The sequence below is a fragment of the Salvelinus namaycush genome, chromosome 29 (genome assembly GCF_016432855.1).
Source record: "Salvelinus namaycush isolate Seneca chromosome 29, SaNama_1.0, whole genome shotgun sequence".
Taxonomy (NCBI): Eukaryota; Metazoa; Chordata; class Actinopteri; order Salmoniformes; family Salmonidae; genus Salvelinus; species Salvelinus namaycush.
Window position 1 is genome coordinate 18,978,189 of NC_052335.1, and position 20,134 is coordinate 18,998,322.

At 42.7% G+C, this 20,134-nt stretch overlaps 1 protein-coding gene across 1 annotated transcript in view; it reads right to left on the minus strand.

The window, feature by feature from the left end:
- Positions 1-20,134, minus strand: part of LOC120024423 (vacuolar protein sorting-associated protein VTA1 homolog) — a 51,545-nt gene that overhangs the window by 21,302 nt on the left and 10,109 nt on the right. Inside the window, exons 2-5 of the mRNA XM_038968664.1 lie at positions 16,170-16,264; positions 7,956-8,083; positions 4,081-4,156; positions 1,487-1,598 (exon numbers count right to left, since the gene is read on the minus strand). Coding sequence (XP_038824592.1) covers positions 1,487-1,598; positions 4,081-4,156; positions 7,956-8,083; positions 16,170-16,264 — 411 coding nt within the window. The remainder of the gene's footprint in view (positions 1-1,486; positions 1,599-4,080; positions 4,157-7,955; positions 8,084-16,169; positions 16,265-20,134) is intronic.

Sequence of the window (20,134 nt, forward strand, 5' to 3'; positions counted from 1 at the left end):
AAAACAACCTAATTTAATACAAAAACTCTGAAAGTCTATCCCATATCAAAATACAGTAAAACCAAATCAACCAACTCAAGACTCAAAAGCAAAGTCGAAATTACAAAATGACCACCTAAATTACAGTCACTGTTTATCATTGAAACACATCCAATTTTATTTTCCATTTTCACCCCGCAGCATGTTTTCATATTTTCATTTGACGAGTAGCAGCGGGCCACCCTCTTCCTGAGGTGTTTGGCAGACGTGAAAAACAGGAAGATGCAGTGATAAGATTATGATGCGTGTGGACTGAGTTAGACGCAATACGAGAGAGAGGAGAGAGTATAATATCAGCTTTCTCTTGGCAATGTTACACCTCAGTGGGAATAACCCTGCATGATGTCACCACTTACAGAGGGAGGCCCAGATTCACAACAGGCGGGAGGGGAGGGACGTTGCTCTTCCCTAACAAAAGAGATGAACTACACCAGAAAGTAGGCTATGACTGACAACATGGCTAATAGGCTTTAACTTTGGTGTAAACTAAAGGAGTGTGTTTTGAATTAGTTTTGTTGTATTAATGCTATTTTTGGCCATCAAGAAAACGCTATGTCTGGCGCAAACCCAACACCTCTCATCACCCCGAGAAGACCATCCCCACAGCAAAGCATGGTGGTGTCAGCATCATGCTGTGGGGATGTTTTTCCCATCAGCAGGGACTGGGAAACTGGTCAGAGTTGAAGGAATGCTGCAGGGAAATTCTTGAGGGAAACCTGTTTCAGTCTTCCTGGGATTTGAGACTGGGACGGAGGTTCACCTTTCAGCAGGACAATGACCCTAAGCATACTGCTAAAGCAATACTCGAGTGGTTTAAGGGTAAAGATGTAAATGTCTTGGAATGGCCTAGTCAAAGCCCAGAACGCAATCCAATTCAGAATCTGTGGTATGACTTAAAGATTGGTGTACAGCAACGGAACCCATCCAACTTGAAGGAGCTGGAGCAGTTATGCTTTGAAGAATGGAAAAAATCCCAGAGGGTAGATGTGCCAAGCTTATAGAGACATACCCCAAGAGACTTGCCACTGTAATTGCTGCAAAAGGGGGGGGGGGGGGGGGGGGGGGGGGGGGTGGTGAATAGTTATGCACGCTCAAGTTCAGTTTTTTTGTCTTATTTCTTGTTTGTTTCACAATAAAAAGTATTTTGTATCTTCAAAGTGGTAGGCATGTTGTGTAAATCAAATGATACAACCCCCCCCAAAAATCTATTTTAATTCCAGGAAGTAAGTCAACAAAACAGGAAAAATGCCAAGGGGGGTGAATACTTTTGCAAGCCACTATAAGGCGCACAATGACGGCTAACCTTTACTAACTGAAGTACCACGTCACCCAGACGGAGGAAAGCGGGTCTAAAGGCTCCTGAAGGAAAGGCCAGGAGAAGAGGTATTTTCTTAACGGGAGACACTGTCTGTTTGGGTGGCAGTGCTGATATAATATCAGTCCTTACCATACGTTTCCTCCTCATAGCCATCAGGGCCAGCCTGTGGGGTTTCACCGCTCTTCAGACAGTTGTGGATGTAAGTGGCCTTCCATCTCGCATACTTCCTGTGCTGGATGTTCTGAAAAAGGGAAAGGAACAAGGGAGGCAGGGAGGAGAGGGGGTAAATAAAACACAGACATATTCAAGATAAGAGATGTGGAATTAAAAGCAATTAGTTAAACAATGGAGACTGGATGAAAGGCTTAAGGTAGGACTATATTTATTTTCCTTAGGCTTACGGTAAAGGGATGGAAGGGGAGTGGGTGAAGCAATAACTGTGGTCTAACACCCAGGTCACCAAATTCATTAGAAGTTCTATGCACCTAATTTAAAAGTTCTCCGCCTGTTAATCTTATCTGTTGATTAATTAAATGGAAATTCATTGAGGAGCTTCCTTTGGAGAAAACAAAACTTCAATGTCCTAAACTACACATTCACTTCAGCCACAAGGGTTCTTCCAAACCAGTACATCCAGGTGGTTTCTTTCAAAATGACTTAGCAAAATTAATACAATGAAGACATTTCTTTCTGAAGCAACTAACACACACAATCATAGTTCTAATCTAAATTATCCCTGGAGATAACAACATGCTAGCCCTGAGGGGAAGTTTAGGACTGATGGTAGCTATGATTAGAGCTCACACTTAATAGTCTCAACATACTCCCTCAATCACCATTTTCTAAAAGTTTGGGTCCTCCACTCTCTAGTGATGAAATGTCCTTTTTTTCTGTAAGAAATCCAATCTCCCACAATGCATCGTGACGTGCTTTGTATAAAAAAAGTATATACAGCAATCAGCGAGCAGGGAACTGTGAGACTCCATTGTCTGGGTTAGTGTTACAGAGAAAAAAAACTGAGTTGTAAAGCAGCCTCTCCAATGAGCTATCTGCAGCAGGAAAATGCCTGGCCCTTAGGGAGAGACAAGCCACTCAATGAAACATTGTCTGTTGTCTGCCACAGGCCACTTCCCTCAGTAGAAAAGCCATCTGTAGCCATGGAGAGAGAAGCTTTAATAAGCCCACAGTTGTAGCTGCTGAGATGGGGTCTATGGGTGTTTCTCAAAATGCATACTGCCGTGCTCCGAGCACGCAAATTGGAGCACGGAGGGTCAGAATCCAAATCAAAGTATTCGAAACAGAGCACGGGAGGGCACTTCACAAATGCATACTCCGTTTGTACATATTTTGAAGCATGCATCGATGCAAGCTTCAATAGAAACTAAGCAAACAAATATGACTCGACCACGTAAAAAATGAAATCAATGGCAGCCATTATTTGAGCTGAAGTGAGAGAAAATACACACCTACTAAGGAATTAAATGTTGCCTATTCACATCTCATGTTGCCTGACCACAATATTTCATCTTGATATGTTAATAAATACATGCTGTGTTAATTTTGGTATGTTTACCTGCCAACATACCGTAGATAGCAAGTCCAAAATAAGGCAATAGGGCTAACTGGCTAGCTACTAGTACTGTTAGCTAGCCATGAAGAATTGTTAGCTAGCTATCCACAAAGAATTGATATCTTGTATAATATAAATTTTCAGTCACTTTTGCCTGTTAAACTATCTGGTTTGCTACATTATTAGGATTCACATATAGCTAGCTGATAGTTATGAAATAAAACAGTTGCTTTGTGTGTGTGTGTGTGTGTGTGTGTGTGTGTCTTGTTTCGTCTCTATTGCCATTGTTGTCCTGGCTGGAAGACAGTTGGAGCTAACTGGCTAGCCATGAAGAATTGGTAGCTACACACGAAAAAGGTACATCTACCTTGCATAACATTAGTTTTAGGTAATTTTTGCCTGTTTAACTAGCTGGATAGCTAGATTATTAAAATTCACAAATCTAGCTGATATTTATGAAGTAAAGCGTTTGCTTTGTGTATATCTTGTTTCGTCCATTGTTGCCATTGTGCTGGCTGAAAGAAGTTCCTGTGAATGAGGGGGCTTGAGGTAATACAGACACAGTAGGGGGAGTGCTAGTGCTTCTCAAATGTATTGTTGTGTGCATTCTCCACACTCTCGTCCTCAGAGGGACGTAGTCAAAAGAACGTGGTCGGAGAATGCACTCGGAACATGAGAGTGTGGAGCACTGTAGTATGCATTCTGAGAAACACCCTGTCTAGTAATGTCTAGTTGTCTACAGTTCTAGACTGGAGAGGCTCTATATGTTACAAGCTGTTTCCAGGAACACACTGTTTTCCAGTCAGTAATCTCACGACTGGAATGAGTAGATCAAATAGAAATTCCTCATATTTTCCCTTCTCTTGGATTTTCTATGTCTTTGAGAGCAGCCATAGACTGATGGACAGATGGAATTGTGGCTAGTCAGTTCATATTACTTCACACATATTAATTGATATGCTGAAATAAAAAGGAAGATGTAGTTACAGTAGTTTCTAGGCCCTATACAGTAGGATAAGGGTATTCAATATAGTATGCGCTGCAGGTAGCCTAGTGATTAGGAACGTTGGGCCAGTAACTGAAAGCTCACAGGTTTGAATCCCAGGTGAAAAACATGTCAAAAATGCTTTTATTTTTTTTATTTTTTACTTACCTCCTCCGATAACTCGCCGAAAACTGACAGGACATCTAACAAAAGGCTAGATGTATAGAAGGACTTAATCATATTCCTACAAAGAGAGACAAAAAAAAAAAGTTAATTAAGGCATACTGAAGTCATTAGACCCAAGTGTTTTAAACCTGCCAACTGTGACAAATGTCTTCTACAAGAACGGATTAGGCTGCGTCACAGAACATGGATAATTCTATAATTATCAAATACACTATATATACACAAAAGTATGTGGACACCCCTTCAAATCAGTGGATTCAGTTTTTTTCAGTCATACCGGTTGCTGACAGGTGTATAAAATCAAGCATATAGTCATGCAATCTCCATGGACAATACAAATAAATAAATAAATATTATTATTATTAAGACAAACGTTGGCAGTAGAATGGCCTTACTGAAGTGACTTTCAACGTGGCATCATCATAGGATGCCACCTTTTCTTCAAATTTCTCCCCTGCTAGAGCTGCCCCGGTCAACTGTAAGTGCTGTTATTGTAAAGTGGAAACGTCTAGGTGCAACAACGGTTCAGCTGAGAAGTTGCAGGCCACACAAGCTCATAGAATGGGACCACCGAGTGCTGAAGCACGTAAAAATCATCCGTCCTCGGCTGCAACACTCACTACTGAGTTCCAAACTGCCTATGGAAGCAACGTCGGCACAAGAACTGTTCGTCGGGAGCTTCATGAAATGGGTTTCCATGGCCGAGCAGCCACACACAAGCCTAAGATCACCATGTGCAATGCCAAGCATCGGCTGGAGTGGTGTAAAGCTCGCCGCCATTGGTGGAAATGCGTTCTCTGGAGTGATGAATCACTTCACCATCAGGCAGTCCGACGGACGAATCTGGGTTTGGTGGATGCCAGGAGGACGCTACACCTGCCTGAATGCACAGTACCAACTGTAAAGGTTGGTGGAGGAATAATGGTCTGGGGCTGTTTTTCATGGTTCGGGCTAGGCCCCTTAGTTTCAGTGAAGGGAAATCTTAATGCTACAGCATTCTAGACGATTCTGTGCTTCCAACTTTGTGGCAACAGTTTGGGGAAGGCCTTTGGCTGTTTCAGCATGACAATGCCCCTGTGCACAAAGCAAGGTCCATACAGAAATGGTTTGTCGAGATCGGTGTAGAAGAACTTGACTGGCCTGCACAGAGCCCTAACCTCAACCCCATCGAACACCTTTGGGATGAATTGGAACGTGGACTGCGAGCCAGGTGACTTTTGGACATGTAGTGTATGTGTATTTGTCTCTTATGAATTTGAATGATAATTGGATCCAAGGAACCAAACAGGTCTGTAAATATCAAACTATGACACGAGTCATGACACTAAAAGAGAGGACTGTGGGTCTGGAGTCAGAGTTCAGAGGCGATACCACTTGTGGGAATTCAGTGTAGATCACAGGACAGGAAGAAAAATGTCATAAAATCCCACAGCTGGTTCCAGGAAGCATAAAACACAAGGCCGTAAAAACACAGAAACATAGGGGCTTGCTTTCTGGGGGCTTCCAGCGCAGAGGTGTGCCATGTCAATGTAAGGCTTGTCGTGGAGCAGAGCAGAGTGGAAAGTAGACCAATGTATTGAAAAGCTGAAGGAAGTTTCCTATTCAGGATTAGTTCCCATAAACATTCAACTCTGCACCTCCACACATGACAGAACGTAACATTTATAGCTTGTTTATGTAGATCAAATTTCTTGTAAATCAAAGCTTTTTTTGTGCCGAAGTGGAATATTAATATAGCCTACTTCTCGTTATCCCGACTTGAAGACAAGCGTGTTTTATTTGTATTTTCACATTTCTTCAAATGTGGTTGTACGTATTTGTCTACATATTGCTGGCACCAGTTTTACCAGACAAACAGAAATTACGTCATCAATACATACTATAGGTATACTATATAACTCTCTCTAGATTGGCCTCAAGTACATTCCATGTTCAAATATCAATTATTAAACACTGGGTATATTTAATGTTTTCAATCTCCTAAGAAAAATAATTTTGTGAGCCAGAAACCATACGGCGACCTTTCCTCAACACACAGTGCAGAGCAGCCACTCCCTCTCCGTCTGCGGCCAGCATTAATCAAAGGCTGACCACACTTCATCCATTCCTATTTAATGGTCTGCAAAATACTAGTACTGCAGAGCACCGTGGAAACCATCCTGATGTCTGGGTTGATCACAGTAAATCCTTCCACACCGCTTCACCTGAACCTGAGGTTAACTATGATGGTGTTCACTGGGAGGCGATTCATGGCGGACCGCTACTTCAGCAGACCTTACTGAAGGTTGAGCAATATTTTTGTGGGTTTGTAGCACGTCTCACTGTCGTGTTGTGGAAACAAGATGGTAAGACGAAGAGGAAAACAAAATGCATCTTGAATAACAATACATTGCTGGAAGTAAGACAACTAGCCTACGTTGACAAAAAGAGATCTAGGCCTATTACTGAAAGATTTGGAAGTCCAACTCCGCCCACTTCTCACTTGTACACATCTGATGAACGTCATTGGCATTTGGATTCTTGTGACGCAGGGGGTGGGTCGCGGGCAAGGGGAGGCAAATGTGAAAACAAAGGGATGAAACAGCATGAAGGTTCATTTACAGCACATTCTAGCCTGCATTCTCAACACAACAGTGTGTGCTTTCATGGCTTTTATCTGGCTGGCTCTGCAGAGGTCAGCATATTGGACAGAAATTGGGCCTGCCTCAGGCTATTTACATGCATTATGTCAAATGCTCTGGACAGAGAGCCTCACAAGACCTCAGTGAATGACTTCCACGCTTCCAGCTATGATATATTTTATCTGACCCTACTTTAATGCACTATCTTTTTTTAAATTGAAGGATAAATCTTTCACTGGAACGGATGGATTTAAAGCCTCCTGATCAATTTAGAAGTTGAAACCAAACCAATTTAGATTTGTCAACACTTTGGCACTGACTCGATTTAAGCTTTTGAACATACAAAGACCATAACCGGCCAACAACATAATAGCTGGATAAAAGTCCAATGCTTATATGATTACCCCTTTATACTCAATGGAATCCCCAAAATATCAAGGTTTTACTTGTTGGGAGAAGAATGTGAATCATCAGAACTGTTGACTTGACTTCCACTCATCAGTTGGGTAGCGAGTTCAATGGGGCTTCAATGAAACATTGCTCATTGCTTAGAAACAAATTAGCGGATTAGTGAAAACATGCCATCTTAAAATATAGGCAGAAAACATTTTTCATCCCAATTGCTACATTGCACAAGATGAATGGGCACACAGACATATGCAAAATGGATGAAGCCTTTAACTACTAGCTGCAAAACGCAAATGTTATTTCTCTCCCATTTTCAGGACTGTCTGGCGCTGTATCTGGGGCCTGGAATCAGCACACAGGAGACAGCATCCTGTCCCTGCCTACAGTACTGGAGACCCTGGCTGGCCTGGCCTGACCTGGCACCCACAGTTCCTGGAAAACTCTGCTCTACTGTCCAGCCTGCTGCTGATGTCAGAGCCCACGACGCACTCATTATGGCAGCCAGACCTGTAACACTACACCTGCATGGCCAATAGGAATCATCTTACCCCTGTGGCAATCTATTCACACAGACAGGGCTTTGTTGCTAATTTTAGACTCTGGAAGGGACCCTTCATGTGCAAAAGCAACAGTGTAATTATTTTGTGTCAAGGTTCAGTGAAAATAAATGGTAATCATGAGGGCTTACGTATTGGAATCAGAAAATTGGAAACAGTCCACTGCCATGCTGAGATTCACGAGGCAGGGAGCTGTCTGCAGCTACAGTACAGTAAGACTTCTTCCCATGCTAAGCAGGTAGTAAGACAGTGAGTGAAGAAGTAGCCTTACTTGTGGAATCGTCCAGATCGATCCTCGTTGTCAGCGTAGAGGAACATTTTTAAGGCATAGTTTTCGATGTGGGCATTGCCGACAACTTCCTGGGAGATTGAGTCATTGTCAGTCAGCTCCTTCTTCATCTGAAAAACACACAACAGCATCAAATCACACAAAAGTAAATGATGTTCTGCAGGTAGGCACATTCAACCTGAAAAACCACAGGCTGTAAGTGGCAAACATTTTACAAAGGGCAATCAATCAATACAGAGTAGGTTTCAAAATGCACATTCACTTTGACTTTTCAGCTTATCAATCTTTCATCTGACACAAAACGTTCCTCCTAGGTTCCTGAACAGCACAGACGTAGTCTATACATAGAGGGAGCCTGTGTACTGTACTGTGCATGAAACGTGTGAGGCGAGGCTTTCCATGGCGTGAATAATTAATTCCTGGGATGCAGCAGAGCGCAGACACTGATTCCACTTCAATAGAGTCTAGTATGGTGGAGTGGAGTGTCTCTGGAGATGCACCCACAGATCGTTACATGGACAACAACCAAGGGTGGATTTTACCGCTTTCATTTCAACAGTGCTGGACAATAAATCTTGTGCTGAGCACCACTCACCAAAAGGATATTTAACCAGAAACATCAAAGCCAGTTGCAAAGAACTGGCAGTTTACTTTATCACACCGCTCTTACATGGCAATTAATCATCTATGACAATACCAGTAACACAGACACTAGAAAACTCACTTACACAATTGTTATTTGTATAACTGTGACTTGTTTGCTTTGTCAAAACTTCATTGTCTGTGTATGGTCAACCACTGCATGCAGCTGACAAATTAAATTATTGCTGTGCCCATATTGTGTCTTAATGGTTTGTTGTGGCCAGCGGCCAAAAATGCAGCCGCAAAGCCCACTCACTGTCACAGAGCCAACCTCTCTCTGAGATGTTAGTCTGCTAGAGAGGTTTCCTTATAAAATCAGTAAAGCAAATAATACTGATTACATTTCAACAGGTGCCCTCTGCTCTCCTGAATGGACTTACTGTTCATGTTTAAATGAAATCTCAACCTATGCTTAATTTTGTTTTTTAAACGAGGTAACACGCAGCACAGTACATTACTTGTGTTAGCAAAGGACTTTAAAAACATAACTTAGAAGTGTGCCGACTTTCTATTAAGTCTAGCCAGCCGTTTCTAATTGAATCAAAGGATTCAGCTTGGATCACAAAACACCACTAAAACTACTCTGGGGTTCTCTAGAAGTCCCTGTTGTACTAGAACAGCTTAGCAAACACAAAAGTCATTTTCAATACGTCAGGACAATATTACCATGAAAGGCTGCATCTTCTTTGATGGTTTTGCTGTCATTGCAAAAGAGAATGAGTGACAAATGTGTTTCTTACCCTTGGGGTAAAGCAAACCTAACAGACGAGAACTAGGTCTACTGACACTCATCAGGTCTGTATAGGCACTGTAGGACAACAAAAACAAACAGCTAGTGCATTGAAGTGACTGACAATGCAATGTTAAAGACGGCCAAAGCGGCAATCAGGAAAAGAAAAACAACTGGCGTTTCCATGAAACAGAGGCCCGTCAGTGTATAGCCTAAATACAGACCATCTCTTCCACCACACCTTCGCTCCCTAATCCCCCCCCCCCCCCGAACGCTAATTTAACAATGGAGAAAACGAGCCAAGTGTGCTGGACAATATGCTGAGGGCCCGGCTGTGGGCATGCTTTAGTTCATCTTCAATACCAGACCAAAAAAGACAGATTGGCTTAATTATCCATCCTCTGCACAAAATAATAATAATTGGTTGTTTGTTTCCCTAAAAATGTGTAGCTTAGTGGATATTAAACTGTCATGAGGTGAAATGATAAAGAACCACATGGTGCGATGTAAGATTTGTTTCTTCAAATCAAACTTTATTTGCAACATGCGCCGAATACAACAAGTGTAGACTTTACCGTGAAATGCTTACATACAAGCCCTTAACCAACAGTGCAGTTCAAGAAGAAGAAAATATTTACCAAGTAGGTTAAAATAAAAAATAACAATAACGAGGCTATATACAGAGGGCACCGGTACCGAGTTAGTGTGCAGGGGTACAGGCTAGTTGAGGTAATCTGTAAATGTAGGTGGGGGTGAAGTGACTATGCATAGGTAACAAACAAACAGCGAGTAGCAGCAGTGTACAAGAGGGGGAGTGTCAATGTAAATTGTCCGATGGCGATTTTTATTAATTGTTCAGCAGTCTAATGGCTTGGGGGTAGAAGCTATTAAGGAGCCTTTTGGTCCTAGACTTGCTCTGCTATCGCTTGCAGTGCAGTAGCAGAGAAAACAGTCTATAACTTGGGTGACTGGAGTCTGTGACAATTTAATGGGCTTTCCTCTGACACCGCCTATTATATAGGTCCTGGATGGCAGGAAGCTTGGCTCCAGTGATGTACTGGCTGTACGGACTACCCTCTAGCGCCTTACGGTCAGATGCCGAGCAGACGCCATACCAGGCAGTGATGCGAACCGGTCAGGATGCTCTCGATGGTGCAGCTGTAGAAAGTTGAGGATCTGGGGACCCATGCCAAATCTTTTCAGTCTCCTGAGGGGGAAAAGGTTTTGTCGTGCCCTCTTCACGACTGTCTTGGTATGTTTGGCCCATGATAGTTCGTTGGTGATGTGGACACCAAGGAACTTGAAACTCTCAACCTGCTCCACTACAGCCCCGTCGATGTTAATGGGGGCCTGTTTGGCCCGCCTTGTCCTGTAGTCCACGATCAGCTCCTTTGTCTTGCTCACATTGAGGGAGAAGTTGTTGTCCTGGCACCACACTGCCAGTTCTCTGACCTCCTTCCTATAGGCTGTCTCATCGTTGTCGATGATCAGGCCTACCACTGTTGTGTCATCAGCAAACTTAATGATGGTGTTGGAGTCGTGTTTGGCTACGCAGTCGTGGGTGAACAGGGAGTACAGGAGGGGAGTAAGTACACACCTCTGAGGGACCGCAGTGTTAAGGATCAGCGTGGCAGATGTGTTGTTGCCTACTCTTACCACCTGGGGGCAGCCCATCAGGAAGTCCAGGATCCAGTTGCAGAGGGAGGTGTTTAGTCCCAGAGTCCTTAGCTTAGTGATGAGCTTCGTGGGCAGTATGGTGTTGAATGCTGAGCTGTAGTCGATGAACAGCATTCTCACATAGGTGTTCCTTTTGTCCAGATGAGACAGGGCGGTGTGGAGTGCAATTGAGACTGCGTCATCTGTGGATCTTTTGGGGCAGTATGCGAATTAGAGTGGGTCTAGGGTTTCCAGGAGGATGCTGTTGATGTGAGCCATGACCAGCCTTTCAAAGCACTTCATGGCTCCCGACGTGAGTGACATGGTGCGGTAATAATTTAGGCAGGTTACCTTCGCTTCCCTGGTGGTGGTCTGCTTGAAACATGTAGGTATTACAGACTGGGTCAGGGAGAGGTTGAAAATATCAGTGAAGACACTTGACAGTTGGTCCGCGCATGCTTTGAGTACACGTCCTGGTAATCCGTCTGGCCCAGCAGGCTTTGTGAATGTTGACCTGTTTAAAAGGTTTTGTTCACATCGGCTACCGAGAGAGTTATCACAGTCATCCAGAACAGCTGGTGCTCTTGTGCATGCTTCAGTGTTGCTTGCCTCGAAGCGAGCATAAAAAGGCATTTAACTCGTCTGGTAGGCTCGCGTCACTGGGCAGCTCGCGTCTGGGTTTCCCTTTGTAGTTCGTAATAGTTTGCAAGCCCTGCCACATTCGACAAGTGTCAGAGCCGGTGTAGTAGGATTCAATCTTAATCCTGTATTGACGCTTTGCTTGTTTGATGGTTCGTCTGAGGGCATAGCGGGATTTCTTATAAGCGTCCGGATTTGTCTCCCGCTCCTTGAAAGCGAAAACTCTAGCTCGATGCGGATGTTGCCTGTAATTTATGGCTTCTGGTTGGGATATGTACGTACAGTCACTGTGGGGACGTCGTCGTCGATGCACTTATTGATGAAGCCGATGACTGAGGTGATGTATTCCTCAATGCCATTAGATGAATCCCGGAACATATTCCAGTCTGTGCTAGCAAAACAGTCCTGTAGTGTAGCATCCGCGTTATCTGACCACCTCCGTATTGAGCGAGTCACTGGTACTTCCTGCTTTAGTTTTTGCTTGTAAGCAGGAATCAGGAGGATAGAATTGTGGTCAGATTTGCCAAATGGAGGGTGGGGTAGAGCTTTCAATGCATCTCTGTGTGTGGAGTAAAGGTGGTCTAGGATTTTTTCCCCCCTGGTTGCACATGTGACATGCTGGTAAAAATTTGGTAAAACTGATTTAAGTTTGCCTGCATTAAAGTCCCCGGCCACTAAGAGCGCTGCTTCTGGGTGAGCATTTTCTTCTTTGCTTATGGCCTTATAGAGAGTTGGTTGAGAGCGGACTTAGTGACAGCTTCGCTTTGTGATGGTAAATAGACGGCTACGAATAATACAGATGAGAACTCTTGGTAGACAGTGTGGTCTACAGCTTACCATAAGGTACTCTACCTCAGGCGAGCAATACCTTGAGACTTCTTTAATATTAGACATCGCGCACCAGCTGTTATTGACAAAAAGACACACACCCCCACCCCGTGTCTTACCAGAGGTAGCGTCTCTGTTCTGCCGGTGCATGGAAAATCCTGCTAGCTCTATATTGTCCGTTTCTTCGTTCAGCCACGTCTCGGTGAAAAAAAAGATGCTACAGTTTTTAAATGTCCCGTTGGTAGGATAATCTTAATAGTAGGTAATCAAATGTTATTTTCCAATGATTGCAGGTTAGCAAGAAGAACGGATGGCAATGGGAGTTTACTCGCTCGCCTACAGATTCTCAGAAGGATCCCTGATCTGCTTCCCCTTTTCAGGTGTCTTTTCACGCAAAAGGCGTGGATCTGTGCCTGTTCCAGTGAAAGCAGGATATCCTTCTTGTAGGACTCGTTAAAGGAAAAAGTTTCTTACAGTCCACAATGAGTAATCGCTTTTCTGATGTCCAGAAGTTTTTTTCGGTCATACGAGACGGTAGCAGCAACATTATGTACACAATAATTTAAAAAATAAGTTACACAAAACAAAAAAAAAAATTGCACAATTGGTTGGGAGAATGTAAATCTTCAGCCATGTTCTTCGGCACCATCTTCAATTTCATACTGTGCTTTCTCTTCTGGAATGGAATGAAAGTCTCATTCATGTTCCCATGATTAGGGAGGAAAAATAAAACAATGATTTCACATTAACTTCCAGAAATATCATACAAGACATAAAACAAAAGAAGTTTAACAATCTGTCCCGAGTCCACATTGACATAATCTTGGACAGTAGGTCAAAGCTGTATTTCATAGAAGTTTCTTCACCACCTTTTTCAAGCCCTTTAAAACTGGATGCACCCACCAGGTATGGGCTCTTCGCTGGCTGAGACACTAGCTCTATAAAAATCCCTGAGTAAACAGCATCCAGAGGTTGTTTCCCGCTCCTCTTTCAGAGGAAGACCATAAACCCAGTCTTTTGAACTCTTGATGAGAATACAGTGCTCTTACATTTTCTCAAAGGAAACAATTAACAGATAGGATAGTTAAGAAATGACAATGTTTTCATAATATGATATAACTGTTCTCTATCACAAAAGAATGTATTGGTTATTAAAGTTGCTTCTTTTCAATGACATCTAACAAACATTCCTTACCGAAGGATGTGCAAATGTGAAGTGTCAAGAGTTGGCTACAGTGTGAGAGAGAACACCCATGTTGCATTAAAACCTTAAGAAAATCTCAAGGACAATACAGCGCATTTTGAAAGAATTCAGACCCCTTGACTTTTTCCACGTTACAGCCTTATTCTAAAATGTATTAAATAACAAATGTCTCATTAATCTACACACATTACCCCATAATGACAAAGCAAAAACAGGTTCAGATTTGTTTGCAAATGTATTAAAAAATAAAAACAGAAATACCTTATTTTCATAAGTATTCAGATCCTTTGCTATGAGACTCGAAATTGAGCTCAGGTGCATCCTGTTTCCGTTAATCATCCTTGAAATGTTTCTACAACTTGATTGGACCTGATTTGGAAAGGTGCACACCAGTCTATATAAAGGTCCCACAGTTGACAGTGCATGTCAGGGCAAAAACTAAGCCATGAGGTCGAAGAAATTGTCCGAGAGCTCCGAGACAGAATTGTGTCGAGGCACAGATCTGGGGAAGGGTACCTAAAGATTTCTGCAGCATTGAAGGTCCCCAAGAACACAGTGGCCTCCATCATTCTTAAGTGGAAGAAGTTTGGAACCACCAAAACTCTTCCTAGAGCTGGCTGCTAGGCCAAACTGAGCAATCAGGGGAGAAGGGTCTTGGTCAGGGAGGTGACCAAGAACCCGATGGTCACTCTGACAGAGCTCCAGAGTTCCTCTGTGGAGATGGGAGAACCTTCCAGAAGGAGAACCATCTCTTTACGGTAGAGTTGCCAGACGGAAGCCACTCCTCAGTAAAAGGCACATGACAGCCGCTTGGAGTTTGCCAAAAGGCACCTGAAGGACTCTCATACCATGAGAAACAAGACTCTCTGATCTGATGAATGCCAAGTGTCAGGTCTGGAGGAAACCTGGCACCATCCTTACAGTGAAGCATTGTGGTGGCAGCATCATGCTGTGGGGATGTTTTTCAGCTGCAGGGACTGGGAGACTAGCCAGGATGATGACAAGATGAACGGAACAAAGTAGAAAGATCCTTGATGAAAACCTGCTCCAGAGCGCTCAGGAACTCAGACTGGGGGCGAAGGTTCACCTTCCAACAGGACAACGACCCTAAGCACACAGCCAAGGAAATGCAGGAGTGGCTTCTGGACAAGTCTCTGAATGTTCTTGAGGCACAGCCAGAGCCCGGACTTGAACCCGATCTAACATCTCTGGAGAGAACTGAAAATAGCTGTGCAGCAACGCTCCCCATCCAACCTGACACAGCTTGAGAGCATCTACAGAGAAGAATGAGAGAAACTCCCTAAATACAGGAGTGCCAAACTTGTAGCGTCATACCCAAGAAGACTTGAGGCTGTAATCGCTGCCAAAGGTGTTTCAACAAAGTACTGAGTCAAGGGTCTGAATACTTGTGTAAATGTGATATTTCAGTTTTTAACACATAGTTTTTGCTTTGTCATTATGGGGTATTGTGTGTAGATTTATGATGGGGGGAAAACGATTTAATCCACTTTAGAATAAGGCTGTAACGTAACAAGATGTAGAAAAAGTCAAGGGGTCTGAATACTTTCCTAACACACTGTATATGCCGATCAGGTCTTACATTAAACACAGAGCTTAAAACTCAAAGCAGATGTTATTGCATGTCTCGCAATTCCACTCAAGAAATTTCGGAAGTACATTTCTGAAGGAATCCATTATTCAAAAGGCATGCATTCCGTAACTAATGGTGGTTCAGATTGCAGTCTTACCGAAGCTTTGACTAAATGTGTGATGCAACTATCTCAAAGATTCCAATTTCTCCTTGGAAAACTTTAAAAGTAGACCTAATCGAATCTAGGGGCTACATTATTATCAATTAGAGATATGAATATCTGATGGACAAGCTAAAGAATAACTGCTAGACCCTCAAAACAAAACTTTTGAGAAATTTGACAACGTAAATCAAAAAATTCCTCCTATATTTAGCAATTACATTACAGATGTTTGGAATCAAAGAGTATTTCACTCTTATAATTGAAAATGATGAGGTGCAGACATTTCAATCATGTTCGCAGAACTCAATCAAGGGAGGCTGCCACTTTGTTGTTAATGTCCTTTTGAGAGGCAGTGCCAAAATCCACTTCTGAAGGGAAACTGAATCCACTGAAAGGCCTGTTCCTGACTAGCTTTGAAAATAGTCAAATGTCAAGACTCCTAAAGTGCACTTAACGGCCAATGGCTTTGAAGATATTCATTACTAAACTGCCCTCAGACATTCACGACGTGATAAGCTTCATTTAGTGGATATTGGTACAGAATAGAGGAAATAGATAGAATTAGCAAGGAATATAAAGTAGTACATTATGATAACTACATTATGATATCTTACCCAATAATCAACAAATCATGATGTGAAGACAATTAGGAAATAGTAGATAAATGTGTCATTGTGTGCAAACTTGTTTACACGTTCCAAAGGCTGTATCCAACCTTTAGTGTAGCTGACTAAGTATCTCACCGTTTCTAACTGATCCATCAGTTGCACAAGAAACTTCCGACATTCTGGGGTTTTGCTGTCCAGTTTCATTCCCGTCTGCATGGCATAAAGCCGACCTGAAAGAGAAGGAAAAGGGTATCACTATTTTATCTCAGAGCAATGGGTCAGGGGTGATGATGACACTTCATGTTTCCCAGAAATACACTTAGTGCCCTCAGAACAGCCTCAATTCGTCGGGGCATGGACTACAAGGTGTCGAAAGCGTTCCACAGGGATGCTGGTCTATATTTACTCCAATGCTTCACACAGTTGTGTCAAGTTGTATGTCCTTTGAGTGTTGGACAATTCTTGATACACACAGGAAACTGTTGAGTGTGAAAAACTCAGCAGCGTTGCAGTTCTTGACACACACAAACCTGTGCGCCTGCCACCTACTACCATACCCCGTTTAAAAGGCACTAAAATATTTTGTCTTGCCCATTCACCCTCTGAAAATGGAACACATACACAATCCATGTCTCAATTGTCTCAAGGATTTAACCTGCCACCCCCCTTAATCTACACTGATTAAAGTGGATTTAACAAGTGACATCAATATGGGATCATAGCTTTACCTGGATTCACCTGTTCAGTCTATATCATGGAAAGAGCAGGTGTTCCTAATGTTTTGTACACTGTGTTCAAACAAAAAGTTAGAGTAAAGTCTCTTTATTATCCCCGAACAGCAATTCTTATGGTAAAATCAAATGTGGACTGGGTACATAGTTCTGTTACATGGTCAAACATTTTTGGGGTTCAGGGTGAGGTCTTTCAAATTAAAGTAGGCTACCCTAAATCACCCAAAGTGTCCATTTGAACCAGCATGTTGGGGCGGCAGGTAGCCTAGTGGTTAGAGCGTTGGACTAGTAACCGAAAGGTTGCAAGATTGTTTTCACGTTCTTCTCTGAGTTATGACGCTCACTTTGAGTGAAATGATTCAACCTCCCAACAGTGCAAGTCCGTGAAAGAGGCTGTGTAAATATTAGCATTGTTATTATATCCTTAGCATTGTTTCACTCAGCACATAGCAGCCAAGAGGGAATCTTGGCTCATGTTTTCAACACAAGCTGTCCATCCACCCTCTCCTCCATGTTGACAGATCCTTGCATCCTTTGAGTTTATGCATCCAGGCTCAGGCGCTCTTCTCTCAGTTTTCAGAGATTGAAAACATGTGCACACCCAGACATCTGGTGAAGGACTGTCCCCATGAGCCTTAAAGTCTTCCCTGTGTGCAACTTTGACACACACTCAATGTTTGAGAGGCCAAATCCAACAACTCTGGGTTTACAGCTGTTTCGAGTGCTGCAGTTTCCAACCAACAAAGAACTCTAAAGCGCCATACCTAATTGACAGACCTTCTTTTGACGTGATAGATGAATGAAGATGTGGGAAATTATATGACTAGGCAACTAGATTCAGCCGTGGGTGAAGTGGAGTGGATGGTTGGGGGGCCGAAACGTAATTCTATATTTTTTTTTACACTTGAAATTGACCACAAGTAAGCCCTAATGAGATTGGATTGGAAAATAATCATTTTATCCCCCCCAGATCTATATTTTTTATTTTGACAAAAAACCTTTAGGGGGCCAAAAATGTATAAGCACTTGGGCGAGTTGTGGCCCGTGGGCCACCTGGTGCCGACCCCTGGACTGACTAGGCTATAGACATAACACAAAACACTACCTGGAAGAAGCCACAATAAGAGCAATGCCGTGAAGAGGCAGAACAAAAAAGCAACACACTGATGCTTTGAACGTGTAGTCTACAGCCTGAAGTGTGAGCCTCTGAAGGACTGCAGTCAGAGCCTTAATAATGAGCTGTCTCCAACCGGGACAGAACAACAATCATCGATCCAGTGAGTTCAAAGTCATTAGCTACACAAAGTAAGACAGGCAGGTGAAATCTTTTCCGGACCAGCACCCAAGTAGGTGTCCACCTCTAAAATTAAGATCATACCTTCCACACGTTGGCGATTTAAATGCTAACAGCATGAAGGATGCTGCTGTCCCTTAGGAAATTAAAAGATGAGCCACTAGATCAGCTTGTAGCGTAGAGCCTGTCTAGCCAAAAAACATGGCATAATTGTTTGCCATTCTTCAAAGAGTGCTTTAAAAGAACAGGAAAAGCTATACACTAGTAGGGAGGGGCATTTGACATTTTCTGACTGTTCAAGTACTCGCATGATTTTATTTCCTCCAGAATACTCAAATATTTTTTAGAACATAAGGCCCGCACTGTAAAGAAATGTGTGCATTTATCTATAGGCCTATGCCAAATGTTGCGACAATACCTCATTTATCATAACCATTAGAGATAATAAATCCTAATTGCTAAATTGACCCATATATATTCATTCAATAAAAAAGCATGTGCCATTTAATTTAATGAAACCGTAATATCAACTATATCGTGAAACACAATCTTCAAATAGGCAGTAACCTCAGCAGTGGCGACTGCTTGTAGAAGCCTATGGCTATGCAATGGCATAGCCTTATATTGTTCATTTAGCAGACAAGACGCTCTCATTTCCCCAGCCCTTATCACAATCAAGACACCTATTTTATAGTAAAAAAAAGTAATAACTGATTATTTTTCCAAATGAAAAAAAGTTGCAACTGCAAAGTGAGGCGCATCTCGCATCTAAAACAGTTTTTTAATTTTTTAAACGGGGCTCAATTTGGCGAGTTAAAATACTTTTTCAGGGTTACAAAATCTGTCTTTTCGCTATGCAGATATTAGTTTATTCTGCCAGTTGTTTTGAATTTTCGGAATGGATGAACAACTCCACATTGAACACTGCATGGGGATGAATTACGGCCTATACATCTGTGTGGTGAGTAGCCCTATGCTTAATGATTCTGGTGAAAACATGCTCTGTCTTTATCAAACTATTATTTGGTGCGTATTTTCAGTGTGGAACCTGTCTATGTTTAGGGGGTTATAGCCTAGGCTAACCAATTCTAAAATGGCACTAGCAGTTCGCAATGTAGCCTAAACGGAAAATAGATGGGAATATTATTCCAAAACTGCAGCTCGTTTTTGGAATACATGTTTTCCTACTTCAGTCATCCAGTCCATTTTGAATGTGTGATAAAATTGTCGTCATTTGGCAAGGAATGTAGCTTGTGTATCCCATCAGTTAGATACGTTTTTATAGGCATTTATTTATGTTGTGCCCCAGCTGTGCTCTGGACACCATATGTGAACTGATTGCCCCCATCTATCTTCAGAGCTCGTGCTGCTAGGCGACCTAAATTGGAACATGCTTAACACCCCAGCCATCCTACAATCTAAGCTTGATGCCCTCAATCTCACACAAATTATCAATGAACCTACCAGGTACCACCCCAATTCCGTAAACACGGGTACCCTCATAGATATCATCCTAACCAACTTGCCCTCCAAATACACCTCTGCTGTTTTCAACCAAGATCTCAGCGATCACTGCCTCATTGCCTGCATCCGTAATGGGTCAGCGGTCAAACGACCTCCACTCATCACTGTCAAACGCTCCCTGAAACACTTCAGCGAGCAGGCCTTTCTAATCGACCTGGCCGAGGTATCCTGGAAGGATATTGATCTTATCCCGTCAGTAGAGGATGCCTGGATATTTTTTTTAAATGCCTTCCTCACCATCTTGAATAAGCATGCCCCATTCAAGAAATTTAGAACCAGGAACAGATATAGCCCTTGGTTCTCTCCTGACCTGACTGCCCTTAACCAACAGAAAAACATCCTATGGCGTTCTGCATTAGCATCGAAGAGCCCCCGTGATATGCAACTTTTCAGGGAAGCTAGGAACCAATATACACAGGCAGTTAGAAAAGCCAAGGCTAGCTTTTTCAAGCAGAAATTTGCTTCCTGCAACACAAACTCAAAAAAGTTCTGGGACACTGTAAAGTCCATGGAGAATAAGAACACCTCCTCCCAGCTTCCAACTGCACTGA